Source organism: Leucoraja erinacea, chromosome 20 (assembly GCF_028641065.1).
Source record: "Leucoraja erinacea ecotype New England chromosome 20, Leri_hhj_1, whole genome shotgun sequence".
In the NCBI taxonomy this organism is placed as follows: Eukaryota; Metazoa; Chordata; class Chondrichthyes; order Rajiformes; family Rajidae; genus Leucoraja; species Leucoraja erinaceus.
Window position 1 is genome coordinate 24737453 of NC_073396.1, and position 19231 is coordinate 24756683.

Consider the following 19231-nt stretch of genomic DNA (forward strand, 5'->3'; position numbering starts at 1 on the left):
GAGATCATAGCTGAGTATTCTGGTAACAGACGTTGGTTGCTTCATGCAGTGTTTGGAGTTGACGGCACATCGTTTGGAAGATACGGAACTGAAAGATGCACTCGAGATTCACACTGCTGTAATTAAATCCTTGCCAAGTGGCAAACAAGCAGAAGGCAAATGTGGCAGAAACCTTTAAAGCAGCAACTTGTAGTGATCTGCCTGGAGACTGGTACAACAGTTAACTTTATTTCATTTAGTTTAGAGTTTAAAGATACAGCACGGAAAAAAGGCCACTCGGCCCACCGAGTCCGTGCCGACCAGTGATCCCCACACACTAACATTATCCTACACACACTAGGGACAATTTACAATTTTACCAAAGCCAATTAGCCTACAATCTTGTACGTCTTTTGAGTGTGGGAGGAAACGCACGCGGTCACTGGGGGAATGTGCAAACTCTGTACAGAGAGCACCCGTGGTCAGGATCGAACCCGGGTTTCTGGCGCTGTAAGGCAGCAACTCTACCACCACGCAAACGTGCCGCCGCTTTTACGACACTTCAAGTTAGCTTTGGGGAGAAAGCACGGGTAGGGATTAACTGGATGGCCCTATTTATTTAGAAGATACGTGCAATGGGCCGACTGTCTTTTTGCCCGGTATGTTTCTGTGATCGCAAATGGTTGGTAAATGATAGACACAAAGTGCTGGAGTAACTCAGCAGCTCAGGCAGCATCTCTGGAGAACATGTTTAGGTGATGGCACACAAAATTGCTGGAGAAACTCAGCAGGTGCAGCAACATCTATGGAGCAAAGATGCTGCTCCATTTCTTCGCTCCATAGATGCTGCTGCACCCGCTGAGTTTCTCCAGCAATTTTGTGTACCTTCGATCTTCCAGCATCTGCAGTTCCTTCTTGAGCACATGTTTAGGTGATGTTTCGGGTCTGGACCCTTCTTCAGACTGATTGTTAGGGGAGGGAGTGGGCGGTGGACTGAAAGCAAGAAGAGATCACGAGAAATCAAATTAAATAATTGATTTGAAATAATTGAAATAGACGAAAAATATAGAATCCACTGGGAAGAAGGAGAGGCAATAATGAATTTCAGAGATAGATACAGAGGGCTGGATTAAATTAGCAGGTCAGGCAGGAACCCTGGAGGAAAAGGACGGGTGACCTTTCGGGTCAGGACCCTTCTGAAGATGAGTCATTTTTCTCCAGAGATGCTGCCTGACCCATTGAGTTACTCCAGCAATTTGTGTCTGTCTCTGAAATTCCTAACTGCTCCTCATTCTTCTCAGTGGAATCCATTTTCTTTTTATTCTCAGTTTTTAAGGCTTTGGTGTTTGTGAACAGAGAGAATCATTTCTCTTCCCTGTGCCCACCCCCAGTCCGATGGACACCCATTTCTCCCACTGTCCCGCCCCTCTTTCCCCACCTCCATCCACTTCCACGTACACCCCTTACTCTGGTTTTTACATTTCACGCCTCTTCTCTTCCCTTATCTTACACCCTTTTGTCTCCTTCTCATCTCTAGTATTTGTGGGAAGGGGTGCCAATCAACCGCCCCTCCCCACCCCTTCACCTGTATCACCAATACTTGCCAGGCTTTGTCCTATCAACATTAATATTGATGACAATATTAACAGAATAAAGCTTACCATATTGTCTGTTTGAGGGGAACATGGGGCAACATCTTGCAACAAAACAAATCAAAATATTTTTAAATAAAACATTTTTTTTTCCTTGACAAAATAAATGCATCTAAGTCCACAAAACAAATCTCATGAAACCTCTGATAAGGATATAAGGGCCTCTCACTTTCACGACCTCTGTCGAGTTTGCCCTTGACTCATACTCGCAGCATGGTCGGCACAAGGTCGTAGGTAGGTCGTGATGCTAGTCGTAGGTACTCGTGGCATCGGGCAGGTCGGGACATTTTTCTAGCCTGATGAAAAATGTCCACGGGTAAAAAAGGTTGTGAAAGTGGGACAGCTCGAGAGACCCGCGTTCGATCCCGCCTGCGGGTGCTGTCTGCACGGAGTTTGTACATTCTCCCCGTGACCGCGTGGGTTTTCTTCGATTTCCTCCCCACACTTCAAAGACATACAGTTCATTGACTTGGTATAAGTGTAAATTGTCCTTAGTGTGTGTGAAGGATAGTGTTAATGTGCTGGTCGGTATGGACTCAGTGGGCCGAAGGGCCTGTTTCCACTCTGTATCACCTAACTAAACTAAAGGACAAGATGTCACTTTATTCATTCTTTTGAGATCAGGCAACTTTACAAAAGAAAGACTTACACAGTCATTTTAGTGCCATACGTCCTGCTTTGTTTCCATGACAAACACCCACTCTCAATAAGTCAACCTCTATTTAATAGCAGTTCGCCTACAGTGCTGGAGGCTACCTGTCACATCCATTGAAGTGGGTGACTTAGAAACCATCAGTGAAAACTGAGTAAACTACATGATCACATTTCCCCTCTTAAATAAAGATTTTTAAACATTTTTTGGACATTCTTTTAACATTTAACATAGAAACATAGAAACATAGAAATTAGGTGCAGGAGTAGGCCATTTGGCCCTTTGAGCCTGCACCGCCATTCAATATGATCATGGCTGATCATCCAACTCAGTATCCCGTACCTGCCTTCTCTCCATACCCCCTGATCCCATTAGCCACAAGGGCCACATCTAACTCCCTCTTAAATATAGCCAATGAACTGGCCTCAACTACCCCCTGTGGCAGAGAGTTCCAGAGATTCACCAATAAATTTAATTTAACAAAATACCTGAAAAAAGTCTTAAAAAGATCTACAACATTTTGAAGGACACCGAGTGCTGGAGTAACTCAGCGGGTCAGGCAGCAGCTCTGAAGAACATGGATAGGTGACGTTTTGGCTTGTGACCCTTCTTCAGATTGATTGTAGGGGGAGTGAATACAGCTGGAAAACCGGAGAGGCAGGACAAAGAGTGGCAGGTAATAAATAGGTCCATGCAGGTGGGGAGGGGGGGTTGATAGGCAGATGATTGGAACAAAGACCAGCGATAAGAATAGAAGCTGCGAGACAGATTTGAAGAGTTGCGGATTATGAAGTCAGAGGGAGGAAAGTTAGGAGGGGGGTGGGGTTGGAGGGAGAAATAGGTGGGAGTCCAGGTGAGGCACAGGGTGTGCCTGGAACCCACTGCCAAAGGTGGCAGGGGAGGTAGATTTGATAGTGACGTCTAAGAGGCTTTTAGTTAGGCACATGGAATGGAGGGATATGGATCATGTGCAGGCAAATGAGATTAGTTTATCGTGGAATCATGTTTGGCACATACACTGTGAGTTGAAGGGCCTGTTCCTGTGCTGTACTGTGCTACTGTACTGTAATTCTGGAAATAAGTGATGAATGTCCAATAGATTAGCAAAGACCACTTTAGAGTTTAGACTTTAGAAATACAGTGAGGAAACATGCCCTTTCACCCACTGAGTCCACGCCGACTGTTAAACACCCCTTTTCACTAGCGTTGCCCAATACTTTAAGGGCCTGTCCCACTTGGCCGCCATTTGCGCGTGATTTACACGACATCATTTACGCGCCACAATGCACGACGCGTGTATCGTGACACGCACGTGACGCACGCATGGTGCGTGATGACATAGGCAGTGACGCGCGCATGGTATGCGTGATGACATAGGCAGTGACGCGCGCATGGTATGCGTGATGACATAGGCAGTGACGCGCGCATGGTGCGTGATGACATAGGCAGTGACGCGTGGCTGCGCGCGGCGTCGCAGGATTTTGTGATGTACAAAGTCTTCGGGCGCCATCTGTGTGACACGCAAATGACAGCCAAGTGGGACAGACCCTTTAGGGACAAGTCACAATTTTTACTGAAGGCAATTAACCTACAAACCTATACGTCTTTGGAGTGTGGGAAGAGCACCTGGAAAAAACACATGTGGTTACGGGGAGAACATACAAACCCCATACAGACAGCACCCATAGTCAGGATCGAATCCAGGTCCCTGGCGCTGTTAGGCAGCAACTCAACCCTTGCGCCACAGTGCCGCTCCATTTTAGAATTAAGTGATGCATCATCTCTATAAGAATAGCAATTGCTTTAAAGTACTGCACACTGTGCAATAAACCAAAGCTAGGCTCATTGCAAGGAAGTAGCATTCCGTAATGTTCAAATAAGGTCATCTCCTGGGAGAAATACGGAGTAATTTATTTTGACGTTTCAGCTTTTAAGGCGCATTACTGTTTGGAGGAAGCATACGCAGGTTAAGTATATCACCAAATAGCTTGTGACATTTTCATGTTGGATGAAAGAGTTTTGTAATAATGGTCATAGCATTTGCCACAGCTTCCCACTGTCTGGAGAATGATAGTAGCTAAATGATATTTCAGTTTATCCTCAAAGCCAGCGGTGATTTTACTGATGTGGTTTTTGTCAAATGGAAGATAAAGATGTCTTCCAGGAAATTCAATTACTAAAGACACATATTTACTGTGGTTAAGCAAGTTACTGTTGTTAATCTTCCCAAAAGCACAACAGGTACCTTAATAATGGTCTTATCATCCTCAGACCCCAACATTTGCAGTTTAGCAGTAAAATCCATGGGGATGATTTAATATTATTCTACCAACAATTAACATTTCTTATTTTTGAATGAAACCGCTTTAGAAATTGGGAAACAATGGAAGGCAACAACTGGAAAGAAAACATAATAATTTTATGTAAACACAAACAATGTTGAAGTAACTCAGCTTCTCTGGAGAACATGGATAGGTGACGTTTTGGATCGGGACCCTTCTTTAGAAAGGATCCCGAGCCGAAATGTGGTCTGAGGGTCCCAACCGGAAACATCGCCTAAAGGCTCCTGACCGAAAACAAAGAAGAGTCCCGACCCGAAAGTCACCTATCCATATTTTCCAGAGATGCTGTCTGAGTTACTCCAGCACTTTGTTCACTTTTTTTTTGTAAGTTACACACTTTCCTTTTCACAAAATGCAGAAAATCAATGGCCATCAAAGGGCAGCACGGTGGCGCAGCGGTAGAGTTGCTGCCTCACCGCGTCAGCGGCCCGTGATCGACCTGGGTGCTGTCTGTATAAAGTTTGTACGTTCTCCCTGTGACCTGCGTGGGTTTGCTCCTGGTGCTCCGGTTTCCTCACACTCCAAAGACATACAGGTTTGCAGGTTATTTGGTTTTGATAAAGATTGTCCTTATCGCGGATCACTGGTGGGCCGAATGGCCTGTTTCCATGCTGTATCTGTATCTCTAAACTAAGCTAAACTAAACCTGCGGAGTTAAGCCAGCACTTTTTTTTGGTAAATCAGCATCTGCAGTTCCTTGTTTCTCTAATCATTTTCATGTGGAGAATCAATGGATGTTTCACTCTTTCCTTTTCACAAATTGCAGAAAATCATTGGCCACATACCATCAATCTTTTCTAGTGTGCTTTAGTCAGGGATAATTAGTGATCCCAAATTGTCCTCGGTCTTCCCAAACCATTGACAATAACTGAAGCCATTAAATGGGACTTTGGAAACATCCGAGTCTGCTCTTTACATTAAAATCCATGGGGCTAATTTTCCAAATATTTCTACCAACAATAGACAATTTTTGTCGTCAATTCAATGATACTTTAACCTTCAATAAGGAGACACAATGGGGGAGTGAAAAGGAAGTACAATACTGCACATCTTCTATAAATAAGGATAACCTTTAGTAAGGATAGCTGATCCATCAAATCCCAAAAGCTCGTGAAAAATAGCCTGCATTGAGGAATAGAGTTTGAAATATACAGCAGGTACATCGATATCTTAAATCACAAAAATAGGGTTACCTTTAATCAGGGTACATGTGTTAAGACTCGATGACTCAGTAATCACGTTAAAAAAATAATGTTATTCGCAGGATACTTACAGCATGCTTTATGTTTAGTTAAAATATTTTGCACTTGCAACATTCCTTAGAGCAAGGGAACTTCAAATGGATTTATTTACTTCTAATGAGAGTCTCTTCCACACGTTCGACACTTTCAGCAGAAAGCATTGTCATATTTTCACTTTGACTTGAGGTACATATATTTTATATTTATGTCTAAACTCCACAAACAACCAGCTTCTATGTGGAGAGAAATAACTTGGACTTATGTTGAAATATTTTAACTATAGCAAGCACTTTTGATGCACACTATATGGTCAAATATCTTTTCATTTAGTTTAGTTTAGTTACAGCGCAGAAGCAGGCCTATCGGCCCACCAAGCCCTCACCAACCAGCGATCCCCGCACACTGACGCTATCTTACACACACTAGGGACAATTTACAATTTTACCAAAGCCAATTAACTATAAACCTGTAGGTCTATGGAGCGTGGGAGGAGAAAACACATTTGGTCACAGGGAGAATGTACAAATTCCGTACAGACAGCGACCGTGGTCAGGATCGAACCCGTGTCTCTGGCGTTGTAAGGCAGCAACTCTACCGTTGCACCACTGTGCCATCCCCGCATGTTAGTTTTAGCTTGTTTTGGTCTAGCTTCATTTAGAGATACATGGTGAAAGCGGGCCTTATCCCACACTCCAGGGACAATTTACCAAAGCCAATTAACCTACAAACCCAGTGTTGTTGTATAGTATATATAGTACAGTATATACACCCTGCCTGAAGTCATCTGTTGCCAGCTCTGACTTGCTTCTAGAACCCCCACACAATCATTCTGAAGAAGGGTCCCGACACAATAGACAATAGACAATAGGTGCAAGAGTAGGCCATTCGGCCCTTCGAGCCAGCACCGCTATTCAATGTCATCATGGCTGATCATCCCTAATCAGAACTGCGTTCCTGCCTTCTCCCCATATCCCCTGACCCTGCTATCTTTAAGAGCCCTATCAAGCGCTCTCTTGAAAGTATCCAGAGAACCTGCCTCCACCACCCTCTGAGGCAGATTATTCCACAGACTCACCGCTCTCTGTGAGAAAAAGTGTTTCCTCGTCTCCGTTCTAAATGGCTTACTCCTTATTCTTAAACTGTGGCCCCGGTTCTGGACTCCCCAACATCGGGAACAGATTTCCTGCCTCTAAACCCTTAACAATCTTATATGTTTCAATAAGATTCCCTCTCATCCTTCTAAGCTCCAGAGTGTACAAGCCCAGCTGCACCATTATCTCAGCATATGACAGTCCCACCATCCTGGGAATTAACCTTGTAAACCTACGCTGCAATCCCTCAATAGCAAGAATGTCCTTCCGCAAATTAGGGGACCAAAACTGCACACAATACTCCAGGTGTGGTCTCACCAGGGCTCTGTAAAACTGCAGAAGGGCCTCTTTGCTCCTATACTCGACTCCTCTTGTTATGAAGGCCAACATGCCATTTGCTTTCTTCACTGCCTGCTGTACCTGCATGCTTACTTTCATAAACTGATGAACAAAGACCCCACAGATCCCGTTGTACTTCCCCTTTTCCCAACTTGACACCATTTAAATAGTAATCTGCCTTTCTGTTTTAGCTACCAAAGTGGATAACCTCACATTTATTCACATTAAACTTCATCTGCCATGCATCTGCCCATTCCCCCAAACTGTCCAAGTGACCCGACATTCTCATAGCATCCTCCTCACAGTTTACACTGCCACCCAACTTTGTGTCATCTGCAAATTTGCTAATGTTACTTTGAATCGCTTCATCCAAATCATTGATGTATATTGTAAATAGCTGCCGTCCAAGCACCGAGCCTTGCGGTACCCCACTAGTCATTGCCTGCCTTTCTGAATGGGACTTGTTAATCCCTACTCTTTGTTTCTTGCCTGCCAACCAATTTTCTATCCATGTCAGCACTCTGGCCCAATATCATATGCCCTAATTTTGCTCACTAATCTCCTATGTGGGACCTTATCAAATGCTTCTGGAAGTCCAGGTACACTACATCCACTGACTCTCCCTTGTCCATTTTCCTAGTTACATCCTCAAAAAATTCCAAAAGATTAGTCAAGCATGATTCCCCCTTCGTAAGGGGAAATGATTTCCCCTCCATGCTGACTTGGACCGATCCTGTTACTGCTATCCAAATGTGCGGCTATTTCATCTTTTATAATTGACTCCAGCATCTTCCCCACCACCGATGTCAGGCTAACTGGTCTATAATTCCCTGTTTTCTCTCTCCCGCCTTTCTTAAAAAGTGGGATAATATTAGCTACCCTCCAATCCACAGGAACTGATCCTGAATCTATAGAACATTGGAAAATTATCACCAATGCATCCACGATTTCTACAGCCACTTCCTTAAGTACCCTGGGATGCAGACCATCAGGCCCTGGAGATTTATCAGCCTTCAGTCCCATCAGTCTACACAACACCATTTCCTGCCTAATGTGGATTTCCTTCAGTTCCTTGGTCACCCCAGATCCTCTGGCCACTACTATATCAGGAAGATTGTTTGTGTCCTCCTTAGTGAAGACGGATCCAAAGTACCTGCTCAACTCATTTGCCATTTCCTTGTTCCCCATTATAAATTCACCTTTTTTGGTCTTCAAGAGTCCAACTTTGGTCTTAACTAATTTTTTCCTCTTCACATATGATGCTTTTACTATCCTCCTTTATATTCTTGGCTAGCTTACCTTCGTACCTCATCTTTCCTCCCCGTATTGTCTTTTTAGTTATCTTCTGTTTCTCTTCAAACATTACCCAATCCTCTTGCTTCCCGCTCATCTTTGCTACGTTGTACTTCTTCTCTTTTATTTTTATACTGTCCCTGACGTCCCTTGTCAGCCACGGTCGCCCTTTACTCCCCTTGGAATCTTTCTTGCTCCTAGGAATGAACTGATCCTGCACCTTCTGTATTATTCCTAGAAATAGCTGCCATTGTTGTTCCACTGTCATCCCTGCTGGTGTATCTTTCCAGTCAACATTGGCCAGCTCCTCCCTCATGGCCCCATGGTCCCCTTTATTAAACTGAAACATCATCTATCCCTTTTCTGTAGTGATGCTGCCTGACCTAGCTTGGGAACAGGCTCTTCAGCCCAACTTGCCCACACCGACCAACATGCCCCATCTATTCAATTCAATTCAATTCAATTCAACTTTAATGTCATTGCACAAATACAAGTATGGGTACAACGAAATGCAGTTTAGCGTCAGTCCGTAGTATAGTGCAATATAGAAATAAAAATACAGAATAATCAAACAATGTGGACGGAGACTGGAGAAATCTATCGGCAGGACTCCGAGTTCAGCAATGTGATGGTATTATTGTAGAAGCTGTTCCTCATCCTACTAGTACGTGACCTGAGGCACCTGTACCGCCTCCCTGATGGGAGGAGGGCAAACAGTCCATGGTTGGGGTGGGAGGGGTCTTTAATGATCTTCCCGGCCCGTCTCAGACACTGTTTTCGGTGGAGGGCATCCATGGCAGGGAGCGGGGCACCGATGATGTACTGTGCGGTTTTCACCACCCGTTGTAGTGCCTTCCTGTCCGCTACGGTGCAACTGCTGTACCATACCGTGAAGCAGGTGGTCGGGATGCTTTCGATGGTACAGCGGTAAAAGTTGGTCAGGATCTGGGGGGACAGGTGAGCTTTCTTGAACTCTAGTTCCACTCTTCCCACCTGCCGGTGCTTGGCACATAACCCTTTAAACTTATCCTATCCATGTACTTGTCCAAATGTTTCTCAAATGTGATAGTACCTCCTCAGGCAGCTCGTTCCATACCCCCACCAACCTTTGTGTAAAGAAGGCACCCCTCAGGTTCCTATTAAATACTTCTCCCCCCCTCACCTTAAACCTATGTCCTCTTGTTCTCGATTCCCCTACTCTGGGCAAAAGACTCTGTACTTTTTGTGTCTGTTCAGACAACGAGAAGATTATGTTGAGATCCAACAAAGACCATTTTTGATACCAATAATCGACCGCCAATGTCTCACACAAAGAGACTACAGAGAAAGGGGAAAAAAATCAGACATATAATTCGACTAAATACTATATTATTTGGTTGCACAATGCACATTGGCCTCTGCAATTATTTGCTGACGCAGTTCAGCACAATAGTTCAGGATGCCAGATATTGAAATGTCAAATGGTATCTGTAATTAGAATTACTAGTCGAAAGATATAAAATCTCTGATAATGTTAGTATCATTCACCAAGATACTCGAATGCAGAGTATGTGAAGAGAAAATGGCCAGTACCTAGTTACACTCTAATTTAAAACATCTCTGGTCAAAAATAATTTGTTAGTTGGAATGTTTTAGGATTGGTGGTGAATGTGATAACTTTGTATGTATGGTGTGTTTTGTTGAGATAGCTACATTAAAAAAAATAGCACAGTGGCGCAGCGGTAGAGTTGCTGTCTTACAGCGCCAGAGATCCGGGTTCGATCCTGACTTTGGGTGCTGTCTGTACAGAGTTTATATATTCTCCATGTGACGGCGTGGGTTTTCTCCGGGTGTCCCGGTTTCTTCCCACACTCCAAAGACACACGATTTGTCGATTAATAGGCTTTGGTAAAATTGTAAATTGTCCTTAAGGGCCTGTCCCACTTATGTGACTTTTCAGCGGACTGGGAGAAGGGGGAGAAGGGCGGAGAAGGAGTGGAGACACTTTTAAGAAGTCAGCCAACTTTTTAATAAGCCAGAGATACACAGCTGTGAAGTTTAGCAGGCATTTAACATTGGTTTTCCTTGGTTTCGAAAACTCGTGCTTACGTTTTTTTCCCCCCATTGAGCCAATTAAAATGCCCGGTCAGCAAAGGACAGTGCCTATGGCTACCTCGACTACCTACAACAACATGGCGACCCCACTATCACTGCACCATAAAAGTACCGATTTTCTCCGTGCCGACCAATTTTTGGCAACTTTAGTTGACTTTTTAAGCGAGTGCAGGAGACTCTGCGCTCGCCACATGGTCGCCACATGTTCGCTGGTGATCTCTGGTGAGTCTCATTCATGGTCGCGAGGAGTTTCCGCATTCTGGGAACTAGTCGCACCCTCAGTATGGTTGCCCCAAAAATTGGTTGCCATGGAGAAAATCGATAATCCTGTAGCCGTAGGTGCAGATGTAGTGGGGTCGCCATGTAGTTATGGGTAGTCGGGGGAGTCGTAGGTAGTTTTAGTTCATCGCCTTTGCTGACCGGTTATTTTCATTAGTTCATTGGGAAAAAAAAAAAAAAAGTCAAAACGTAAGCACGTGCTTTCAGAACCAAGGATAACCGACCGGTAATGTTAAATGTCCGGCGAACTTCACAGCTGTGTATCTCTGGCTTATTAAAAGTTGTCTGGCTTCTTAAAAGTGTCTCCACTCCTTCTCCCCCCTTCTCCCCCCACTCCTCTTTTAAAGTACTTACCGTAGACTGTGCTACCCGTCTTAACCTTCCTGTTCATCGCGGTGTGTGCCTGTATCACCTTGGCTTTGCACCGTGTGAATTTCAGACAGCGCTCCCCCCGCTTGCCCTGGCCCCTGCCTTTGCTGTGTGCGTTGTGTGTGTGTGTGTGTGTGTGAGTGTGTGAGTGTGTGTGTGAATGTGTGTGTGGTTGTGTGTGTGTGGTGTGTGTGTGTGTGGTGTGTGGGTGTGTGGTGTGTGTGTGTGTGGTGTGTGTGTGTGTGTGTGTGTGTGTGTGTGTGTGTGTGTGTGTGTGTGTGTGTGTGTGTGTGTGTGTGTGTGTGTGTGTGTGTGTGTGTGTGTGTGTGTGTGTGTGTGTGTGTGTATTCCACGCCGACAGTCGCAACTGCCGGCAGGCAACTGCCGGCAGTCCGCTGAAAAATCGCCTAAAGGGCCTGTCCCGCTTTCACGACCTAATTCACGATCTTTGCCGAGTTTGCCCTTGACTCATACTCGCAGCATGGTTGTCACGATGTCGTAGGAGGTTGTAGGTAAGTCGTAGCAGGTCGTGATGCTAGTCGTAGGTACTCGTGGCATCGTAGGTCGGGGCGTTTTTTCAACATGATGAAAAATGTCCACGAGTAAAAAAGGTCGTGAATTAGGTTGTGAAAGTGGGACAGGCCATTAAGTGGGACAGTCCCCTAACACCTTCACTCGACATGTTAGTTGCTATGTTGAACATTTAATAATCCAATTTTGCCATGCATTACATTAAAGTTTACATTTAAATTTAAGTTTACATTCCAAAATAAATTAAATTTTTGGATTATATGAGGTGTTACATCAAAGATAATGGATGGGAAGAGGAAGTCAATTGAAACGACAAATACTACAAAAAATGGAATAAACTGCTTGGTGATTTTCTCCACGGAACTGCAATATGTGAAAGATAATGAATATGTCCTACTTTGAAATACTGTACAATACTTCATTAGAGCAAGTTGTCAAACCATAAAACATAATTACCATAAAATTATCTCCTTCCAGCAGAATTAATCCATTATCCTTTATTAGTCTACATGTTACTGTAAGTATACTTCAGCACTAAAAAGCCAATTCAAGTTTGGAGACAAAAGGATATTCCTGATAAAACATTTGCTTACAATTGGCAACATATTAATAATAGTTTAACATCCTACAAAGACAATATTGAATGGATTATCATAAAGTCATTTCCTAAACCAAGTTCGTAAGGTTGTGGAGAACAACTCGTATTGATTTTTTCTGTATCTTAACACTTGAAATGTTCTTTAGATTTTAGATTTTAGCGATATTTCACGAGGGAAAAAGGCACTTCAGCCCCCGAGTCCGAGCCAACCAACGATCACTCCGTAAACTCACACTGCCCTGCACATTAGGGACAATTTACAACCTTGACCAAAGCCAACTAACCTGCAAACCTGCACATCTTTGGTGTGTGCAAGGAAACCGGAGCATCCGGAGAAAACTCGAGAAGGACGTACAAGCCCTGAAGGTCGACACAAAATGCTGGAGTAACTCAGCGGGACAGGCGGCATCTCAGGATCGAAGGAATGGTGATATTTCGGGTCGAGACTACTCTTCATACCCTTCTTCACCCATTGAGTCTGAAGAAGGCCCTCAACCCGAAACGTCACACATTCATCCTATCCAGAGATGTTGCCTGTCCAGCGTTACTCCAGCATTTTATGTCTATCTTCAGTGTAAACTAGCAGCTGTAGTTCTTTCCTATGCGTACAAACTCCATACAGATACCACCCGCAGTCAGGATCAAACCCGGGTCTCTGGTGCTGTAAGGCAGCAATTCCACTGCTGCGCCACTGTGCTGCCCCTGTGTATTCTACAGTTGGATCTCATTATTGGAAATATAATATTACAACAAACTTTCCACTTGGATCCTGATAACTTGCTATAATAGTGACCAAATATAAGGCAAAACTTTCCTAAAATTGAGTCTTAATACGAACTGCTCTGCCAATCTTAAATTTGTAATAAAGTTGACAAGCAAACCATAAACAAGTCTTAAAATCAAAGAAATTATTTTTACTGAAGGCCTCATGTTATATCTCAGCCACAAATCAATCTGCTGTATTGTCATCTCTGATATATTTTAAGAATTGATGACCAAACATATTTTCTTCTCGTGCTTTAACAGCTCACATCACTCAGTTTTGTTTAGAGCTACAGCATGGAAACTAGCCATTCAGCCCAACCAAGTCCACGCTGACCATCGATCACCCATTCACGCTCGTTCTATGTCATCCCATTTATGCAAGCCACCCCCTATATGCTGGGGATAGTTTACAGAGACCAAATAACCTACAAATAACCCGCACGTCACTGGGATGTGGGAGCACTGTGCCACTCGAGATTTCTGACCAAAAGCAAAAAGAAAAATATTTCTTCACTTGGTTAATTCACTTTATTTTTGCACAGTTTCTGCCTGCCCTACTGAGTGTTCCTTGTATTTTCTATCATTATTCCACACCAAGACCCCACTCTAAATGCAGTGTAACAGTGGCCCAAACAAATTTGTGTTACTCCGAAAGATCATTTTACTGGCTTGTCTATAAGGTTACTTGACTTAAAATGATCAACGATCTCGGCAAAACAGAATGGAGAAACAAAGAACTGCAGGTGCTGGTTAATATACAAAAGGACACAAAGTGCTGGAGTAACTCAGCAGGTCTGGCAGCATCTGTGGAGAACAGAATTTCTGCAGCATTTTGAGTCATGAAGTCATACAGCGTGGAAACAGGCCCTTCGGCCTAACTTGCCCATGCCGACCAACATGCCCCACCTACACTAGTCCCACCTGCCTTTGTTTGGCCCGTGTCCCTCTAAACCTATCCTAACCATGTCTCTGTCCAATGTTTCTTAAATGCTCTGAAAGTATCTGCCTCAACTACCTCCTACTATTCTTTGTGAAAAATGTTGTCCCTCAGGTTCCTGTTAAATCTTTGTCCCCTCACCTTAAACCTATGTTCTAAAGTTCTTGATTCCCCTATTCTGGCTAAAATAGACAATAGACAATAGGTGCAGGAATAGGCCATTCCTCCCTTTGAACCCGCACCGCCATTCACTGTGATCAAGACTGATGAAAAGACTGCATTTACCCCATATATTCCTCTTATAATCTTATAGACTTCGATAAGATAAGTTCATAAGTTATACTAGGAGCAGAGTGATTTGGTCCATCGAGTCTACTGTGCCATACAATCATGGCTGATCTATCTTTCCCTCTCAACCTCATTCTCCTGCCTCCAACCCACAACCTTTGACACCCTTACTAATCATAAATCAGTTAATGTCTGGTTTAAAAAGATTAAACCTCAATCGCTTCCTCCTGCACTCAATCTTGGCAAGACAATTGGGTTTCAATTGCAAGCGATCCCATTCAAATAATGTTTAGTTTAGTTGAGCTTAGTTTAGAGATACAGTGCGGAAACAGGCCTTTTGGGCTACCGAGTCCACACTGACCAGCGATCCCCATACAGTAGTTCTATCCTACACACTAGGGACAATTTATAAACTTTTACCGGAGCCAATTAACCTATAAACCTGTACGCCTTTGGAGTGTGGGAGGAAACAGAAGCACACAGGGAAAAACCACGTAGTCACAGGGAGAACAGATTGCACCCGTAGTCAGGATCCAACCCGGGATCGATCCAGGTGAATTACTGTAAGGCAGCAACTCAACTGCTACTCCAGCATTAATAGAAAAAAATAATTCCAATTAAATTTCAAAGTTTACTTAGCAAAATAGCACAAAAGTATGACCGGGTCAAAATAGCATTGAGGTGCAGCCGCAGGAGATTCCAGACACAAGATAGATCAACACTAACCTGTTCATGATATTCAATCCCCATGCTCAGTGTGTTGATGAGAATGGCAATCATAATCCCACGATTGAAATATTTGCTCTCAACTATTTTCGTCATCTTTTCAGACACCAATATTCCGAGCAGCACACATTTATTCCTTTGCTTTGGTTTGTTTTTGTTCTTCTGTATCTGATCTCTTTGGTCACCTTGCCTGACGTCGTGCGTGAACTCGTATACGGCGTCGGCATCGGAGTCGCCGCTCTCCGAATCGCGGAGCTCAAACTCGGGGTTTTCCAACAAACGGGCGCAGTACGGGCAGTTCTGAAGCTCGTAGGTGAAGTCTCCAACCTGTGGGCCGGAACTTGAACATGGTATATTGAGGCCTGATAACTTGCTTGAAGCCCGAAAGATTCCTGCAAGAAAGACACCCAGACAGCACTATCAAATACAGTGGAATGTACATAACTGCTAATTCATCACTTGTTTATTACAGAGACACAGCATGGAAATGGGCCCTTTCACTCACCGAGTCCACGCTGACCTCTGATCACCCATCAACACCCGGACTTTGATCCAAGATGGCACCCAAGCCAGGTGACTCTTTGTGTGCTGGGCGCAAACGTTTGATCCACTGTGGATGGCTCGATTGTAATCATGGATTGAGTCATAGAGTCTTACAGTGTGGAAACAGGCCCTTTGGCCCAACATGCCCACACCGGCCAATATGTCCCATCTACGCTAGTCCCACCTGTTTGTGGTTGGCCCATATCCCTGTAAACCTACCCTATCCATGTACCTGTCGAATTGCTTCTTAAACATCAAGATAATACCTCCCTCAACTACGGACAAGACTGACAAAGTCTTTCCGCTGACCAAACTAAAGTTTTTTCACTGTACTCCGGCACACGTGGCAATAAACTAAACTAAACACTAAATAATAATAATAATAATAATAATAATAATAATAATAATAATAATAATAATAATAATAATAATAATAAATACTTTATTGATCCCCTCAGGGAAATTCAGATGTCCAACCAACAAACCCACAGATTCAAAACAAACGCAGACAGAAAATACATAGAATACACTGTGGACACTACCTGAGAGCTAACACTAGTTCTGTCTTATCCCACGCACTATGCCCTGAGGGCAATTTTATAGAAGCCAATTAATCTACAAACTGACACGTCTTTGGGATGTGGGAGTAAATCGGAGCACGGGGAGGAAACCCACACGGTCACAGGGAGAAGGTTAAAAACTCCACACTAACAGCACCCGAGTTTGGGATCTAAGCCGGGTCTCTGGCCCTGTGAGGCAGCAGCTCTACCAGTTGCAGCACTGGGGTGTCCTTTACCTGCAAATCTTAATAAAGTTAGCTCATTATTTTTAAGACATGGCAGTAAAAAGATACATCTAGAATTCACTTAGACTGCCAACTTAATGGCATCAATTGTTCATCTATTTCAGAAGCACAGTTGAAATTAGACAAAAGCAATTCTTGAATATTATATTCCTCTTTTCATTCATTTAGTCTTATGGGGCAGACAATCCATTCACCAAATGAGCAGGTATGACTGAACAGCTCATTTCAATGCAGTGAATATCAAGAAAGCTAATTAAAATATACAATTAATAAAACCTAAATTGTATCTCCTTAAGAATTATTTGCGACTTGATTCAGTAAGTTCTTTGCATGAAAAATAGGAATTGACTTGTGTTTTGTTAAACGTACAATTTTGACTGCAGTTAAAAAGTGAAAACAGATAAAATATTGAGAACATCTTTGTTAGTGGAAATATAGAATTACCATGGCGATAAAGTGGTCCTATTTTGGCCCCATTGTATTTAAGCACAATTTTAAAGGACTTCTAACAATCTTTAGTTGCAACAGAAAGCTAAAATAATCTCTTCCTTGAAAGATCACTCCATATTAGGGGAAAGTAGTAAAATATGACATCTGGTATCATCGTCCACAAACGCTAAATCTTTGCATTTGTGAGCCGCATGGTGAAGCGAGAATGCAGAGAATTTCAGATTTATCAGCGACAATCCCAAATTTGGCAAAGAAATTGACCACTTTTGAGATTTATTTTCCTGTCTGTTGTTGATCAACATTTGCAGATTTACCAGATATCATTCCTTCAATACAGTTACGCTATCGTTCAACAAAAGCAGCAAACAGTTGCTCACTCTCCCCATAATTGTGGCCTCAAATTGATTCACCATAAGACCATAAGACATAGGAGTAGAGTTAGTCCAATCACCCATAGAGTCTTCTCCACCATTCGATCATGGCTGATCTATTTTTCCCTCTCAACCCCATTCTGCAGCCTTCTCCCCATAAACTTTGATGCTTTTCCACATCAAGAACCCATCAATCTCTGCCTTAGAAAAATACCCAAATGTCTTGCTCTCCACTGCCATCTGTGAGAATAAATTCTGCAGATTCACCATCCTCTGGCTAAAGAAATTCCGCCTTATCTCCAATCTTTGTTTTTACTTTTTTGTGTTGTTTTTTTTTTGTTTTGTCTAGTTAAGTTTTTGTTTTTTAGGTTGTGTTTATGTGGGGGTGGGGGGTTGAAACAAAGGATTGCTGTCTCTCTCTTCGGGGGAATGCAACTTTTTTGTCGTATCCCCCTTCTCTACCTCCGTCTGCGCTGAGGCCTAATGGCGGAGCTGGCGACCTCGAGACTCCGGAGGCAGAGCCAGTCAGTACTTGCCCTGGGCTCGCTCCCGTGAGGGCGGTCTGGCTCGGGGCTGGAACGGCGCTCCCGTGAGGGGGTGTGACGCTCCCGTGAGGGCGGCCTGGCGTGAGGCTGAGACTCTCCCGTATGGGGCTGTGGCGCTCCCGTCGGGGCGGCCCAGCCCGAAGGTGGAATGGCGCTCCCGTCGGAGCGGCCCAGCTCGAGGGAGGAACGGCACTCACGTGAGGGCGATCCGGCTCGGGGCTGGAACGGTGCTCCGGTGGCTGAGACGGCATTCTGGCGGCAGTGACCTGAGTCCGGGGTTCAGCCGTAGGCCAGCGGCTGTGTCCGCTGGACTGGAGGGCGGCAGCTTCGACCACCACGGGCCGCGGTGTTTGAGCCGGCCCGTTTGCGGGGTTCGGTGAGCCGCGGGACTGTTTGTACCATCGCCCGGTGGGGTATCGCCTCAGCGCAGAGGGAGAAGAGGAGGGAAGAGACTGCAGCCATAAGATTTTTGCCCCCACCACAGTGAGGAGGTGTTTGGAGGACTCACTGTGGTGGATGTTAATTTGTGTTTATTGTTGTTTATTATTGTATTATTGTATGTATGACTGCAGGCACGAAATTTCGTTCAGACCGTAAGGTAATTCTAATTCTAATTCTAATCTGAAGGTCTGTTCTTTTATTCTGAGGCTGTGCTCTCTGGTTCTAGACTCTTCTTTGTTCTGGTTCTTTCCATGTCCACTCTATCTAGGCCTTAAATTATCTAGTAGGTTTCAATGAGGTGTCCCCTCATCCTTCTGAACTGTGACTACAGGCCCAGAGCCTTCAAACATTCTTCATACATTAACCCAATCATCTGTGGGATTATTCTCGTAAACCTCCTTTGGGCCCTCTCCAACGCCAGCAGGTCCTTCCTCAGATATGGGGCCCAAAATGCGCATAAAATATTCTAAATGTGGCCTCACCTGTGCCCGATAAAGCCTCAGCATTACATCCTTGAACAGAACACACTTTACACCTCCACGGAACACAATATACATGTCACTATACAGCCAAGAAAATCTTTAAATACTGAATACTTCAATCAGGGAGAATCCACTGCATAAATGCATGACAAAATGGTCAAGCATTTTATCAGGAACAAGAATGGGATTTCAACATTGTCTCTGACAATAGAGCTCTCTTCCTTAAATAAGTGCAGTTTAGTTTGAGTTTGAGTTTAGTTTATTGTCACATGTACCGAGGTACAGTGAAAAGCTTTTGCTGTGTGTTAACGGAACGGAAAGTCAGTGGAAGGACAATAGATGATTACAATCGAGCCAGCCGTTATATAAATACTCGATAAAGGGAATGACGTGAAAAACGTTTAGTGCAAGATAAAGT

At 43.9% G+C, this 19231-nt stretch overlaps 1 protein-coding gene across 1 annotated transcript in view; it reads right to left on the bottom strand.

Annotated features, from left to right (window-relative positions):
- cacna1ha (calcium channel, voltage-dependent, T type, alpha 1H subunit a) overlaps positions 1 to 19231 on the bottom strand; it is a 161237-nt gene that overhangs the window by 92599 nt on the left and 49407 nt on the right. The window contains exon 8 of the mRNA XM_055651688.1: positions 15177 to 15568. Within this exon, the coding sequence (XP_055507663.1) occupies positions 15177 to 15568 (392 nt within the window). The remainder of the gene's footprint in view (positions 1 to 15176; positions 15569 to 19231) is intronic.